The 17,757-nt window shown below is 40.1% G+C and overlaps 1 protein-coding gene across 5 annotated transcripts in view; it reads right to left on the reverse strand.

The window, feature by feature from the left end:
• The window catches only part of LTBP2 (latent transforming growth factor beta binding protein 2), a 189,620-nt gene that overhangs the window by 115,131 nt on the left and 56,732 nt on the right, over nt 1–17,757 (reverse strand). For 4 of the 5 annotated variants that reach the window (XM_061611734.1, XM_061611733.1, XM_061611732.1 and 1 more), the window contains one exon: nt 15,828–16,074. In XM_061611734.1, the coding sequence (XP_061467718.1) occupies nt 15,828–16,074 (247 nt within the window). Of the gene's footprint in view, nt 1–12,081; nt 12,142–15,827; nt 16,075–17,757 lie in introns of those variants that run through there. The other variant, XM_061611736.1, reaches the window with a different exon arrangement.

The raw sequence follows: 17,757 nt of genomic DNA on the forward strand, positions 1-17,757 counted from the left end.
TCTCTGAAGAAATTAATGAAGATATTAGAGATAAAGTTATCAATGGCTTGGATAATCTTTTGGACTGGAATGACGTGATGGAGTTTGATATAGAGAAAATCTATGGAATTAACTGCAGCCATGTGACAATGGAAAAACTTTCAAGAGATGAGCCAGTGCATTTTGTAAAAAAGAAGAACAGAGATATGACTTTACAACAGTATTTCAGCAACTTATTCAGAATGGATGGCAAGAAAATATTTGGGATAGAGGAAATTCCCATCAGACTCTTATTATATCACTATGGTTATGACAGCAAGATTATTATGGAATACTGATAATGGAAGATTGGACACTGAAATTACTGGACTTAACAGGACTATTGAAGATGGAAGATGGAACTAATAGGGATAATGGAATAATGGCTATTGAAATTATTGAACCTAACAGATTTTGATGAGATGGATTAATCGAAATGTTTATTTGGACTATGGTTATGACAATAAGATTATTATAATTATTAACGAGATGGATTAATCGACATGTTTATTTGGAGAAAATTGATAGATATATTTCTTAAAGAATTGAAACCTCTCTTTGACTTTTTGTGGAAAGAATAAAGTAATGTTTATGAGATTTGATGATTAATTAAGATAACTACTGGAGGAAAGTGATTTTATAATATGATTTAAGAGACAGGATTGTTATATATTGTAGACCTATAACTGATTTGATCTGTGACAAATGGGAAGTCAATATTTTATTTTTTTTTGTTTAATTATTTTTGTTTTGTTTTGTTTTTTGTCTTTGAATGTTTTATGATTTTGTTTTGTATGTTTTATGAAAATTTGAATAAAAATTATTGTAAAAAAAAAAGAAACTCGGAGTTTCCCATGTTTCTCGCATGCAAAGGTGGGGCCAGGGGAGCATTTGCAGGGATGGATTGGCAGGTTGAAGAGAGGGGGGTGCCCCCAAGAGATTTTTAATTTCTTCCCCCTAGCTAGGTTCTGAAAGTATCTTGGAAGTAACCCCAGCTGAAGGACCAACAGCCTAGGGAACATTTGTAGTGGAGAATGTTACAGAATGAGCAAAAAGAGGCTAGAGCAGGAATTTAGGTTGTGATTATGTTATTGAAAAAAATATGAATTACCAGGATGCACTTTTCAAGGAAGCAGGTTTGTTGCACAAGAGCTCCAAATCAACTTCCTCTGTGCGACTTGAATTCGCTAGTATGTGATTGAATCCCACCTGAAAATAGTGACAGTCTGGAAGCGTCCTGTGTCCCAGTTATGAATGAAGACCCACTGAAATTAATGGACAAGTTAGTCATTGGTTTCAATGTGTCTACCTGAATATAGTTTAAGTCAGTCACTACCCAGAGAGTACACTTGTGGGTAGTGAAATATTTTTAAGTTGCCAGCCACCTCATACTTTCCACAAGGTCTTACACAACTTACTACATCAACTGTGAATTAATTTTTAACAGATGTACACAGCTAAAGTACTGGCGATTCCATTCAGACACCGTAGATCTATGGACTGTGCGAGTGGCTCCTAAAGAACTAAATCACAGTCATCTCCTGATAACCAACCACAGAGATTTTGTTTCCTCTTAAAACTCCCTTTTCAGTTTCCGTCCCATCCATCTGCCTTCCTTATTGGCCAGCAGCCCTCCTTGTTCAAAGCCATTTAAACCATAAGCCAGTGATTCACTTCCTTCTCTTATGAATTTTCCACTGAATCACTGGAGAAGAATGGACACCACACCAACAACCAAACCTACAGGGGCAGAAATAAGTAGCCAGGCTTGGAAAGTCCCAAACTAGCCACAGCCTAGAAACTTTCCCTCTTTGATCTATGAATCTGCCATTAAATGGCTAGGCGAACATGGATGGGTCATTCTTTGGGCTGTAGACTTGTAGTGCAGGAACTCTCAACAGTAGCACTGGGGTCGCTCACACCACATAGCCCACAAACACTGAAAAACAAGATTTCATTTAGAATACAAGACAATGCAGAAAACCGCCTCTCTCTCTCCACATTACATAAGACAAGAAAAGTGAATCTGTTTCACTTCACTACAACCAGAGTGGGAAAGTCAATAACCACAGCACAGAAGACTACAAGGCTTCCCATCAGAAGAGGCCTTAATACATTCAACTCCTCTGCTACACAAGCCTGCTGTTTCCCTTCTCACTTGCAATAAGAGCAGCTGGGAACTCTCTCTAATGCACCAGATACTTGTCCCATCTCTCTCTCTCTCTCTCTCTCTCTCTCTCTCTCAGACAGGAGTGGGACAGCCAAAAATATTTACTTTCCTTGGTAGCTGACCTCTTTTTATAAATATTTTTTTTAAAAACTTGAGAAAGGCATCCAATTTTATCTTGTTGTTAACTATGATATCCAGTGCTATGAGTTAATAAATGCCCCCATTCAACCATCAAAAAGTAGGATAGGGATAAATGGCAATGCCCTGAAGTTATTCAGACCTTTTCTCTAGAATTGTCAGCTGTGTCAACCTGAATATCATGCAAGTCCCTTTAGAAGATTGCAAAGCTGCAAGAAAACACCACAGCTCCTCCAGCTCCTACCCATTCTTCCACAAGTCTTTCAGCCCATCCTTCTCTTCTGCCTGCTGTGGAACACAGCTAACATTTACTTGCTACAGTCTCTTAAAGCAATTAACTCCAAAAAGAATGTATTAGGTGAGATGGATGAAGTGACATGATTCAAAGCAGCAGTACTTCACAAGTAATTCCCAGCTACATTACCTTAACTATGTGGATGGGTCTGTCTCTCAGAGTTCTTAAATTCTTTCGCAAATTAAACAAAGGGAAAATAGAAGGGGGAAGTGCTCCAAATAAAACATCACTACCTGTCCACAATCAAAGGTATCTGCCATCAGATGATTGTCTTTGGATAGATTTGATTCTCTAAACACGTCCCCTTTGTAGGGTTACTACAACGCCTAGTAGGGGCAGAAATAAGTAGCTAATACTGGAAGATCCCAAATTAACCATTGTACATGCAGCATTCAGTTGTGACTGACCATGTGATTGCACCCAATTTTATCCCCGTACAACAGGGATGGGGAACGTTTGGCCCTCTGAGGGCCCATCTATACCTTCCTTAAAAATCCACATTTTCGCTATTCACTTGGTGTTGCTGCACTCTAAACCCCCAGCCACCATGGCAATCATCAGGGAAAACTGGATTTGTAACCCAACAACATCTAGAGGACCACAGGTGCCCCATCTCTGACATACAGGCTTGGACATCAGGATTCATGCATTTGTGACCACTAGATCAATATACTGCTCTCATCTCAGAATGGAACAATATGCAAAAACTACCACTTTGAAGGAAACAGGAAAAAAAGCATCCTCAGATCACATCAGTATTCTAGAATCATTACACATTACATGGAATAAGATGGTAGAAATCTAATCTCAGCTCTACCACTTAAGACTGCAAGTGGGAGACCATACTTTTGAATGCTCCTCCACATTAACAAAACATTTTGTAAAACTCTATTGATGTAGTAAACTAACACACTGAGGAGAGGGTTATACTAAAACTTTCTCATGTAGTTGATACAACAGACAAACAAAAACAAAGGGCCATTAAAATATGACACACACAGACAATCTGAGGTAACAGAATTTTGGATTGTATCACTTCAGTCTACCACCTCATTCTACATAATGAGGAAAATGGCTCTTACTCAAAATATAATGGACAATGAGAAGTGTACACAATGGCATTTTCCTGGAAGCTGGATTTTGATCCATGGAATTTGCTTCTACAAAAATATAAATGAGCAGAGGATTAAAGCAGATATCATCTGCATGATTTAGCTTTCTGCCAGTAATTCCCTCCACACTTATACATTCAGCACAGTTAATGCACAAACATCTAAGCAAATAAATGTCTCATAAAACTAATTTAGGTTTTTTTGTAGGCTAAAAAAAGAAAAGGTAAGAGATAGGGATTGTTTCCCCAATTTTTACCTTCTTGGGAGGTGCCAAATACCTTACAGTGAGGGATCTGGTTTAGCAACTAGATATACACATTTCATATGTATATAGAGCTCTTTCAAATATGCACATGGCTGATCTGGTCCCCAGCCAAAGCATTACACAAAGCTTTCCCCCCCTTCAGAGCTACTAGTTGCCCTTCTCTTGTCTGAGCTTCTTAGCCTCCTAACCCCATGTCTGTATAGAGTAGAGACACGCTCACTGCTCTGCAGGTTCCAGTGCATCTTCACCTCTCTTTTCTGAAAATGGAGGCACACAACACTAGTTAAACCCTGCCCCTTTGAACTGTAAAATCTGATGGGATCAGCTTGAGTGTGGTTTTTTTAAAAATTCGCTTCAAAGAGATTTCCCAACCGATCGGCAGATCAACCCTTTCCTCCTCTAGGTGTGGCCAATGGAAATGCTTTTCTGAAGGCGACTAATGTAACACCCATGGTTTTTGTTGTTTTGCTAACTGGATGACTTTAGAACTAGTGAACAAAAGTGCTGACCCTGTGGCAGGCAGGCAGCTACCTCAGTAGGTGAGAAACACTTGCAAGGCAGGAGCTCATGACCATGTTGGCATTTGGTTTCTGCCGATGGAGAAAGGCTTTGTGCTTCATTCTAAATGGATTCCATCTGTAAATGTCTACAGCAATACTTTCCAAACATAAAGCTAATCATTGGACTTGGTCAGCAGTCAAATCAAATTCCAGTTCAAATATGTATTGCACATACACACAACTCTAGTGCAGCAAATACAGTGAGTCAGGGAAAGAAGGTTTATGACCAATCCAATTAGATAACAGAGAGGACACTGTAAGCATGGAGACTATAGTTAAGGTGGCCAAGTATCCTCCTTTAGAAAAAAAATGTCCCCTATTTGAAGAGTCGTCTGGTCCAAATTCGATTTAAACATAAAAGGGTCATAAGAAGGGAGAGAAGGGGCTTTAAGTTGCCTGTCAACAGCACCTGGAGAACAGACAGAGTCTTCCCCAATATGATGAGATAAACTGCATTTCTGTTTAAATTATAGGAATTACTTCTACATTATGCAGATCTGTGTCCTCTTTTGTGATGATGCATTTCCTCTTTTTTGGCAATGTGCAACAGAGCACCCTAACTATATTACATGCAGGACACAGAATAATGGGCTCAAGTTGCAGGAAATCAGATTTTGATTGAACATCGGGAAAAACTTCCTAACTGTTAGAGCGGTATGATATGGAACCAATTACCCGGGGAGGTGGTGGGCTCTCCAACACTGGAGACATTCAAGAGACAGCTGGACAGCCACCTGTAGGGTATGCTTTAAGCTGGATTCTTGCATTGAGCAGGGGGTTCTAGGCCCTTCTAGGCCCTTCCAACTCTACTGTTCTATGACTCTATGATCCCTGTACTATTAATTACTGTATTTACATTCTCTTTCTTCAGTAGAACCAATAAAGATGAAAACAACTGGTTCGATTATGTATTTATTGACTATACTAGCAGCTACTTATTTATTTATTTATTTATTATTTGATTTATATTCCGCCCTTCCTCCCAGCAGAAGCTCAGGGTGGCAAACAGAAATGCTAAAAACACTTTAAAACATCATAAAAAGACATTAAAATACATTAAAACAAAACATTGAAAACATTTTTTTAAAAAGCTTTAAAAACATCTTTTTTTTTAAAAAAGGGTTAAAACCTATTATTAAAGAAAACATATTAAAAGCAATTCTAACACAGACGCAGACTGGGATAGGTCTCAACTTAAAAGGCTTGTTGAAAGAGGAAAGTCGTCAAAAGGCACTGAAAAGATAGCAGAGATGGTAGAAGTAGAAAGCTACTTCTTTGTCAGACATGCATGGGATCACAATAAGATACCCAAGCATCTGATGGTTCCTGTGTAGTTGTTAATATTATTATTTTAAAATGTTATATCCCATTTTAATAACAATAACAACAACAATAATAATAACACAGTGTGGCTTACATCAAAACTACTTTGCACTACTTGAGCAAAACACCCAATAACGTCACTACAGCATAATATGGGTATAACAACAGTAGGACAGCCAACTTTCCTTTCATTATATTCATGGGGGGAAATGCAAATGGACTGCTTTCAAGTCGATCCCAGCTTATGGTGACCCTATGAATAGGGTTTTCATGGTAAGCGGTATTCAGAGGTGGTTTACCTTTGCCTTCCTCTGAGGCTCAGAGGCACTGACTGGCCCAAGGTCACCCAGTGAGCTTCATGGCTTCATGGCTGCACACGCAAACACACACACGCCGGGGCCCAGGGCAAGCTGATGCCCAAGGGCCCCGGCATTCCTGGAACCAGCCCTGATGTTGGATCAACGTTACTTGCCGTCAGCACCCTCTGCTAGGTTCTCTGCTTGTGTTGAGATCATGTGAAAAAGCTAATTCACAGGTAATGTGTTGTGGATCCCTGCTGTGACACCTGGTGGAAATTTAGTCATAGAATCATAGAATAGTAGAGTTGGAAGGGGCCTATAAGGCCATCAAGTCCAAACCCCTGCCCAATGCAGGAATCCAAATCAATGTGTCCTTTTTTGTTTTCAGGTCATCTCTAAGCTTTTTGTGAAGTCACATTGGCTTCTTCTGTTGTTTCCCCCCTTTTTTCCTTGTTGGAATTGCTTGCCATTGTGCTTTTAGAATTTCCTTTTTTAGAAACTCCCACCATCTTGGACTCCTTTTCTCATTAGGGTGACTTGCGATGGAACCGTACTTACAATTGTTCTGAGTTTATTAAAATCAGCTTTCCTGAAGTCCAGGGTGCACGTATGGCTACTCTCAGCTTTTGCTTCTGTTAAAATCAAGAATTGAAGTATGGTGTGGTCACTTTCCCCCAGAGTTCCCGTAACTGCCACTTCATCCACCAAATAATCTCTGTTGGTTAGAATCAAGTCCAGGATAGCTGATCCTCTGGTTGCTTCCTCCACTTTCTGTAGGAGGAAGTTATCTCCAACACAAGTCAGAAATTTCTTGGAGGGGCTGTGTTTGGCAGAATTTGTCTCCCAACAGATATCGAGATAATTCAAATCCCCCATTACTACTACATCATGCCTCCTCGAAACATTGGCAATTTGCTTTTCAAAAGTTACATTCTCATCTTCTCCTTGATTGGGTGGTCGGTAGTAGACTCCAAGCACCATGTTCCTTTTATTACTTGCCCCATTAATTTTAATCCAGATACTCTCGGTGGAGCTACCAAGCTCATCTTCCTGTACTTCTGTGCATGGATATACATTTTTAACATATAGTGCAACTCCACCTCCCTTTTTATTTCTTCTGTTCTTCTTGAATAATTTGTATCCTTCAATTGCTGTATTCCAGTCATGGGAGTCATCCCACCAAGTTTCAGTTATACCTATCAAGTCGTAATTGCCCTCCTGTATTAAGAGTTCAAGTTCGTCCTGCTTGTTTCCCATGCTCTGCGCATTAGTATACAGACATCGAAGACCATGTGATTTATGGCTTGGCTTCCTTCATGAAGCCTCTCTTCATGAATCCTCTTGGATTTTATACTTACACCTGCACAGAGGATGCAATGCAGCTGCTCCTAAAAAAGGGCAGGTCTCTCAACCAGACCCACAGCTGGAATTGTGACCAACCACACCTTTATACTCTAACCTCAATACTTTGGTCTTGAAGCAGCACTCCGTGGTGATCTGGAAATGTTCCCCAACAGGCATTATCTGGACAATGTATTCTAAAGACTCTGTATTCCAATGGCTCCTGAACAGCTGTTTGTGGATTTTCTGCCCTCTACAACAGATCCAACATTTCCTTGTGCCACCATAAAACACCCCTGCCATTGCCATTCCCTGCATCACTGTTATCAGCCATTTATCAAAACAGCGGAAAATAATGAATGGATGATGTCAGATGGACATGCACACACCCAACACGTGCATGAATAAGAGTGTGTGGAAGCAATCTATAATTCTGAGCTGGTACCTGAACAACTGGAGCATCTTTAGTGCAATATATTAATTAATCTCTGGCCTGGAGGCTTTGGATACAGAGAATATGTTTTTAATATAGAGACGTAATGGAACCAAAGACTGTGCATAGCCATATATATCTTCTATGGATTACATGCTAATCTTTCCAGAGACTTCACCAGATAAAGAAACTGGCAGATGATGTCTCAAGCTAGTGCTAGATAAGTGTGTAGCTAAGAAGCTTAGATCAGCAAGGTATCTTCAGTTAGGCTGAAAGATGTTTAGGTTTTAAGTAGCACAACACCAGGTCTCTGTGGTTGCATTTTCAACATAGTAACAAACTACAGATTGATTTCATCCATCTCCCAACTTCATAATGTTCAAGAACTGAAACACATCTATTTTACATACTCATACAGACAGTGCTTTTTTTGTGATGGTACTCACTGGTACACTGTACTGGCACCTCTTTTCTTGCTGCCCATGGCAACCATTTTGTGGTGGCACCCACAGCAGTTTTATCAAGATATGAGTATTGGCACTTCATTTATTTATTTACGAAAAAAGCACTGCACATATACCTAATCAGAAAATTCACTCTTTCCAGTAGGGCGGCAGGGGACTCCCAGCATAACCAAACAAAACTGATTTTAATCCTCTGCATAAATGGAAAGGAACTTTTAGTGTGTGTGCAAAAGACAGGAACACACTGGGAAGTCTACAGAGTATCCGAAATATTTTGCAGAGTTAGAGCAACTACAAGCATGCTAATTTAAAATGACAATATCCAGGAGAGAATTTCTTATAGCGGGGGTGGCCTTTGGATCTGTTCTACTCTAATTAGATTTCCCCTTATTCCCTCTAATGTGCTATTAACTGCTTTCCTGCATTTTGAACCCATTAGGGCTGTTCTGCTAAGCTACACTTCTTTCCACAAACCTTTGCTATTGCAAGAATACAGGGAATAAGCCTCCTGCTGCTGCTGCTCCATTAGTGAGCCCAACTCCATCCTCTCAGGTGCTCATCACCAAAGGGATTAGAGACAAAATTGGGTCAGTAACAGACCTCTCCTAGTTTATAGGCTTTTTTACAGGTAAGTCTGAAGAGCACTTTTGAGCCTCTTGCCATTTTTCTATCACCTGTGACTGTTGTTAATTCTAAAGAACACACAAGATTTTAATACCAGGAACCAAATTCAGGAGGGAAACCTCCAGTGCAGTTTCTGGCTTTGAAGGAGGAGGGGAAATAGTGTTTCTCTCTTTCTCTGGGCCTAAAGACCATGGATGGGTTGAGGGAACACAGAGCAGTGGCAGATTTGGTCGCACTCCATGCTCTACCCATGACAATGGTCTCAGTCATGGATGGAGAAGGATGAAAGAAGATCTCACCACTCCCAGCTCCTCAGCCTTCAATCCTTCAGTGATTTGTAGCAGACAAAACAAGGGTTCAGGTCTGCTTCTTCACTTGGGAAAAGGTGGAAAAATTATTAGAATTCTTCATCTCTCCTTTCCCTGCCCATCAAATGTTTAGCTTTTAGCTTCTGATAAAATAAAACTGATAATTCACAAATGTGCAACCACAGCAAACCCATTTTAAGTGTACATCTTTTAAAAATTATTAATATGGTTCATTACAGATAACATTTTCATTGTTATATTGTACAATGGAACAGTAGCCTAACCACTGTTGACCCTAACTTAAAAAGACCATTGTTATGTGCCTTCAAATCGATTACGACTTACAGCGACCCTATGAACCACCCTGTTCAGATCTTGTAAGTTCAGGTCTGTGGCTTCCATTATGGAATCAATCCATCTCTTGTTTGGTCTTCCTCTTTCTCTACTCCCTTCTGTTTTTCCCAGCAATATTGTCTTTTCTAGTGAATTATGTCTTCTCATTATGTGTCCAAAGTATGAAAACCTCAGTTCCATCATTTTAGCTTCTAGTGATAATTCTGGTTTAATTTGTTCTAACACCAAATTATTTGTGTTTTTCGCAGTCCATAGTATCTGCAAAGCTCTCCTCGAACACCACATTTAAAATGAATTTATTTTTCTCTTGTCCACTTTTTTCACTGTCCAACTTTCACAACCATACACAGAGATCAGGAATACCATGGTCTGAATTATCCTTAGTGTTCAGTGATACATCTTTGCTTTTGAGGACCTTTAAGATCTATTATTATCATACAATTCACAGCAGTCTTCCCTCAGATGTTGCAGGTCTACATCTTTCCTGCACTACAATGCTGGTTGGCAATGATGCGGGCTGAGGTCCAGCCACAACTGGCTTGGGGAAGGCTGATTTATAGAATGATTGATAGCAGTCATTCTAATAGAAACAAATGTATATTATGCTGTAAAATACTATCATGTAAACGTTATCTGTTAACATTTGGCTGCAAACAAATCTGTAATCTTGAATTTGATTACCCCAGAAACCAATGTGGCTGTTCCAAAACAGGCAGACTGAAGGTTGAAATATGGACTTGATATACTATCTCCCACACTACATATACGCTGCACACACTACACACTAGTTGCTAACGTTTGTGTTGAAGTCAGAGTATAACATGTCAGTTTGTCTTACTGACAGGAAATCTGTTCCTTCTCCCCTGAGAGGCTTTGAGAAGTGCATACAAATCCCATTCCCCACTGAGTAAACTGTTCAAAGAGAATTCTGTTGAAGAATAATATCCAGAGCTATTCTTTCAAAATGTAGATGCTGTATGCTCTGTGATTTAGAAATAGTATTTTAATGGAAGAACAAAAGACATTAACATTTCTCTTGGAGAGTTCTCATATTTTAAATTTCCAAAAGTCCTTGCCAAAGGCATCTGAAACAGTGTCTAAAGATGGACTGAGACTTTTTGAGTTTCTCATTGTTCTAAGTAGAACTGCTATTTATATAATTTCACTTTGACTGGCATTAGCTTTTTGCTTATTTTAGAAAAAGAAAAGAAAAATGGAACAACAGAGTATCAAATATGATATCCACCCAGTGACAGTTGTGGACCCAAGAACCAGAATTCTTGGCTGCTATATGAAAACTGTGTTTTGCTGAAGATAAGAGCCCAGAAACTGGAGAACAGAGAGCTTTTCTACATCAGAAAAGCATGCATAGACACAAACACTTTAATTTGGATTTCTGCATTGATTAGGGAGTTGGACTCAATGGCCTTATAAGCCCCTTCCAACTCTACTATTCTATGATTCTATGAACACATTGACTGACCAGGAGTTTCCAGACAAAGCATTAGTATGCACCAATGCAAATTCGGTTTCCATTCATATGGGTAATTCCAGTAGGCTCCAGAACCAAGGAAATATCTTCTGAGTGTCAAGAATATCAGTTCTTTAGTGTGAAATCTTCATGAATATACGAAGGGCTCATTTTAGTGGCTTTTTGACTTAACTTTAATTTCAAAATGCTAAATGATTACAGCTAATGCCACTTCTCATTTATGGGATATCTGCATGAGGCAAAGACATTTTTGTCATTTAATTTTTGTTTCATTTTTGCCTCCAGAATGCATGTTGGCAAGCTACATCAACACAGTAATATTTCCTCCATATTGTTTATTGTAGTTTATTTTGCTCACAACCACACACTATGCACCCTCTTCTCTTTATGAAGCTGCCTTATATTGTGTCAGACCCCTAGCTAATCCAACACAGTATTTATCTTCTCTGATTGTCAGTGGTTCTCCATTATCTCACGCAAAGTTTTTCCGCAGACCTGGTATCTGAGATCTTTCAACTGAAGATTGAATCGAGGAGCTTGAAGGACCAGTAGCTCAATGGCTGGGCACATGCTTTGCACGCAGAAGGTCCAAGGTTCAATCCCTGGCAACTCTAGATAAAGCAATGGCCCTTCACTGCAGAGTGAGGTTTGAGAAATGGGTAAGAATTAAGAAGATTCTCTACTCTTTCCTGTCTACTTTGTGAGCTGCTATAAACTCACTCTGACAGCCAACCCAACTTTTTTGACTTTTTAAATAGAAAGGTACCCTTTAAAATTTCTGTTCAAAAATTATTTGAAAGATAAAATGTATAATATGCCATTTTTGCAAGTAATTAAAAAAACTGCATGTACACTTTTATTATACTTATCATTATGTATGCCTACCAAGATCCTGCTGTGATCTTCTGTTGTAGTGCAATCCTATGCATGTTTACTCAGAAGGAAGTTCCAGTCCTGTGCAGAGAAAGTACTCTTTATGCTGCTGAAAGCTATATATTTACTGAATTCCTGATGTGAGACAAGCAGGAAAAGGAAACTGTTTTCAGAACTTGAAACGGGTTTAACTATTGCCTAGGGGGTCAACAAATCTTGTCAATCACAACTCTGACTTCACTTAGTGGCTAAAACCCTGAAAGGGTGGGGATTAGTGTAACCAGTACTAACAGAAGTTGTGGGGGAGGGCAGCTGACTTTTTGGTTTATATTTTTTGAACCAGACCTCCTAGAAACTTAATTTTTTTAAAAAATGAAAGCTATGAGTCCGGAGATGAAGGTGAAAACCGGAGACTTAGTAACCCTAACTGGCATGTGGCCTCTGGAAGGTTGCCCATGAGGGAATGTGGCCTTCAGGCTGAAAAATGTTCCCCACTCCTGACCTAGAAGACAAGGCAAGCAAATTGACAGTAATAACAGCAGTGGGGATGATGAAGATGTGGGCCCACTCAAGGGTATGGCAGACAAAGAGCATCTTGCCCAAAGGCTGCTCAAAACCTGCCAACAGCATTGGCTTCAGTCAAAGCATAACTGTCTTCCCTGCTCTCATTTCTTCAAGATTATAAACTAGCTCAGTTTGGAACTAGGTGATGGGGTAATGCTCATGGTATCAAACTAGAACTGAGTAGACCCAGATTTAACTATGAAGCTCACTAGATAACTTCGGGCCAATCACTATATCCTATCCAAACCTACCTCACTGTGCTGTTGTGAAGATAAAATGAGGGTGGAGAAAAGAACCAAGTATGCCAGCCTAAGTTCCTTGGATGGGCAAGAAATTTAACCAGCCTCTTCTTAAGTGCTTAAATTGCCCCTACAATCAATCCAAGGTCTCCCCAACTGGGGGAAAAGGCTGGAGTCTCACTTCTTCAAATGAATAGTTGAATACCAGTCTAAATCAGTATCAGTGCCTTGAGAGTCAAAGTTGCAACAACAGTGACCTTATGAGTATATGTAGAATCTTAAGCAGTACCACTACCAACAACACCAAACAAACAGCACTTTAAAAACTCTGGGCATATGTGTAAGTGAAATCAGCTACCAAAAAACCCCACCCATAAAACCTATTCAATTGTTTTTAAATTTGTATATTTGTTTTTAATGTTTTTAATTGTTGTAAACCGCCCGGAGAGCTTCAGCTATGGGGTGGTATACAAATGCAATAAATAAATAAATTAAATTAAAAGCACAATGTTTGCGAGGAGTTGATTGTAGCTTTTAGGCATAAATCGGCATATATCCCATTTTTATGAAAACTGCATGTAGAGAAAAATTAAATAAAGGGAAGTGTCAAATGCTGATATTAAGGTGGCACAAGTGAACGTGGCTAAGAGGATATTTTGAGCCTCTCATACCAGAATTTAAAAATAAAAATTATCTTGTTTGTGGGGTTGTATTTTCTTGGGACAGAGCCAGCAAGTCTTAAGCAGTGAAGAGCAACTGCGATAGTCCAAATCCCAAGGCTCTCTGCTAATCACTGTCTCTGACTGTCTGGACAGAGTATTAAATAGCTGAATGTATGTTCTCTCTCTCCATCTAGCTGTCTAAGAATTAATGTCAGGCACATTAAGATATCTGAGTGTCTATATGCCCTGCCATCCCAGATCTGGGAGACAAGGGGAAATAGAGGATGTGAAAATGGGACTGTTTGCTATATATACTTCAATAAATTAATTACAAAATAAAATCTGAAGGCATTCTTGTTTCAGATCAAGAAGGTTTTACTCAGTGGCTCACTTTTCACCCGTTATTATAGACTTTAGATGCAACCCTGCACATAGGCTATATAAATCCCACTAACTTCAATGGGATTTAAGCAATCTAAATGGAAAGAATGACAGCTTTAATGGGGGGGGGAGAAAATCATCTTAAACTGCAAAAGGTTTAAGGCCTTGAGAAGGATGCACACTCCAGATTATGAGAAAAGCCATATCTTTGAATTTGATCAATCTAGGCATAACTGCTTTATACACCAACATTATCTGAACAGCAGAACTCTTCATCAAGATAGATGGCAAGGAAAGCAAGGAGAGGGGAGGAAAAATTTGGCTGATGGTAACACTTTGAGTCTGCATCTGGTAAGAGGAGGGATTGCCAATGTGATGCCCCACAGGCACATATGAGCCAGCAGAGGCCTTCCCTAGTGCCTGCAGGGGCCCATCCCCCTGACAGAAATTAGGCTTGAAATAAGCTTTCTATTGTAGCCAATAGAATAGGTTGCGGGTGTGGGTGTGTTTGCCCATAACAGTTGGCGATCCCTGGGTAAGAGTCTGAAAAACTGGGGGCTATCAGGTGACAGACAGCTGTACAGTGTGTACATGGCCTACCTTGCCCCACAAGCATTGGAAGCTCCCCTACTGACCTCTTCTTTAGTAGTCACTGACAACACATTTGCACACTTTTCTCCACACTTCTGAGAGCCATAAGCCTGCTGCTTCTTTTTCAGAATAACAGCAGTTGACAAAAACAACAACAAAGATCCCCATATTTTTGCAATGGTCACTAGCTTCTGCACTATGTTGATAGAGTTATATGCTCTACTAAGCAATCATAGGTCATGAAGTCTAACTGCAGGATTGCAAGGCCCACAGTTATGATTCATGGCCTAGCAGAGTAACAAGGCATTCATGAGTAGGGCATATTAAGCTGCCCTGTTATAGGACCCCAGATAAGGGTGTTGCTAAGTTCTAATAGGGCACATACTCATGACACAAATTTGCAAAAAATAAAAATAAAAATTGTATATGGTCAACATATATGCAAATTTAGATCTCTGAGCAAACTAAGATGGTTGATGGCTGGAGTCTCACCAGTACTTGAGCTATAACCCTAGGATATAAGAACCCTAGGCAAAAGATCCCCTAAATCAGGAATGGAAGATGGACAGATCTACTTCTGTCCAGTTTCCATGCCTTAGACAGGCACATTTGGTGAAGAAGGATGTTGCACTAAGAACATCCTTCTTAGGCTGTGAGCACACTAGTTGCCTACAGCAAAGCATTTCCATTGGCCACACCTGGAGGGGGATGAGTTGATCTGCTGATCAGTTGTGAAATCTCCTTGAAGCAATAAAAAAAAATGCACTCAAGCTGATCCCACCAGGTTTTACAGTAAAAAGGGGTGGGGTCTGACTAGCGTTATGTACCCCTGTTTTCAGAAAAGAGAGATGAAGACGCACTGGAAAAAGCGCAGTAAGCGTATCTCTACCCTTAGTTTGTGTGTGGCTTCACTCCCTCCTCAGCCCTTCCACATCTGCTTTGGAATGGAATCAAGGCCCTTAATCCGTCAAAACACATCATGGGCACTTCCAAACTGATGCTACTTTGTAAGCGGGATTCAGTTGTACACTGGCAAATTCAAGTCATGCAATTAAAGTGAATCTGGCACTTGCACAACAAGCCCACTTTTCCCTGACCCCTCCCCCAAATCAGACTTTTTATGGTAAGGAAAGTGACAGGGAAATGCATTGGAAAACATAGGATAAAAATTGCTTGATGTATAACCTCTCTGCAAACTTTGTGCAAACAAATCAGGATGTATGCTAAATAAACAGGCCATCTGGAAGTGCCCCATATCTCTCACCTCTTCACTTCTTATCTTTCACTTACAAAGGAAATCGCTTTTGTATAGACAACTTACCCAGCCGATAGCTTCTGCATGGTAGGCAGCTGTCTGTCTCTTAGCGTGCTTTCTCTCTCTGCACTGCCCATTCTTTTTAGAGGGGAATGTACTGCTGGGGGCTGGAAGGCAGCCACAAGGCCAGGAGGATGATACTCTTGTTCTGGAACCACCTCCTCGCATCGAGAGCCTCTGAAGCCTGAACGGCAAACACAAAGCTGGGGGCGGCTGCAGGAACCTTTGTTCTGGCACGGAGGGTCACATACAGCTGAGGCAACAAGGAAAAGAGTGAACAGACAGAGACAATCCTAATTTGTGATAAACTTTGTGTTGCCCAGAAGTACCTATTTACCTATCTCCATGGGGGGGGGAGCAGTGTGACAGGGTACTTGCAGATATAGCATTAAAACAGGAGTCACAACAGATTTCTGTCTTTCAGGGTGAGCTTGGCTGGTTCCTGCCTTTGTGGTATAAATATACATCCTAACAAACACATTGCTGGTTCAATCATCAGGCTTACCCCTTTTCCCCATACTTCAAATGGGCTCTCCAATTTCTTTTTATTTTTTTTAATTGCTAAATGTAAGTTATTAATTTAAATATTATTTTGTTCAACTTTTTTTTAAAAAAGGATAAGCAATTTTAAAAGAGTTGTAAACACGCATCAGGATGAGGAAATTAGGAGATGGGTTTGTAACAACACAGTCATCAACCAATCAGTACTGCATACAGCTGACTGGTGATACAAACTCACAGAGCTGGTTTTTTTCTAAATTCAACCCTGGATAGAAAATAGTTCATTTGAAGAGAATGTGGTAATTGCACTTCCAGAGAGAGCTCACTATTCAAATAATATTTATCTCTCTGTAGACATCCACAGTGTGTCCCATCCTTAGATGGGCAGCTGAAGGCAGCTCCTTTAGGTTAGTCCCCACTTTAAGAAAGTTATTTTATTTGCTTCGCTTCTGTTCCACAGTGAGAAGAGCTTGTACTTATGTATTTGACAGAAAGTGCATTTAGCCTGGACCAGAATGTAGAAGAAGTTAGGTTCTTTATATTATACTAATATTTATCATATGAATAAGAACATAAGAACATAAGAAGAGCCTGCTGGATCAGGCCAGTGGCCCATCTAGTCCAGCATCCTGTTCTCACAGTGGCCAACCAGGTGCCTGGGGGAAGCCCGCAAGCAGGACCCGAGTGCAAGAACACTCTCCCCTCCTGAGGCTTCCGGCAACTGGTTTTCAGAAGCATGCTGCCTCTGACTAGGGTGGCACAGCACAGCCATCACGGCTAGTAGCCATTGATAGCCCTGTCCTCCATGAATTTGTCTAATCTTCTTTTAAAGCCATCCAAGCTGGTGGTATTCAGGTATTCAGGAGACTTAAATATAGACTGATGTTCTAAGATTTTTTCAGTAGTGGAGCTCAGCATTGCTTTTTCTGAATGTTATTAGAAATATTCAACACAGATGAGTTTAGCATCCCTGCCAACCATAGCTACAAGTCTATGAAATACCTCAATGTGGAGCTCATTGCACACAACAGGCACAAAGATAGGAAGAGAACCAATGTTGAGACAGAACACAACATAACTTTATTGTCTCTTGAAAGATGGGTTCAGTCATTAAAAGAAAAGCTGTATATGATCAAATCTTTTGTTTCTTCACTTAGACTTGGGGGGGGGGGGTTTCTAAGCTGTCCCATCCGACCAGGACCATTCCTGTGTTCCCTCTACCAGCTAATTCAGAAGTCACCATACTCAAATTCTTTAACAATTATTGGAAGCCACAGTTCATTAACTTTGCACCCAAATCCACTCCAGTTCTATGTATGCTACTAATTACAGGATATCAGCTTCAGCAGTAAATTCAGAGGGGAAATGTACTGCACTACTAATTGTTACACAATAGGGTCCCCATGCTTCCTAAACTATCAGGAGCCAATTTTGT

This window comes from Rhineura floridana, chromosome 2, assembly GCF_030035675.1.
Source record: "Rhineura floridana isolate rRhiFlo1 chromosome 2, rRhiFlo1.hap2, whole genome shotgun sequence".
In the NCBI taxonomy this organism is placed as follows: domain Eukaryota; kingdom Metazoa; phylum Chordata; class Lepidosauria; order Squamata; family Rhineuridae; genus Rhineura; species Rhineura floridana.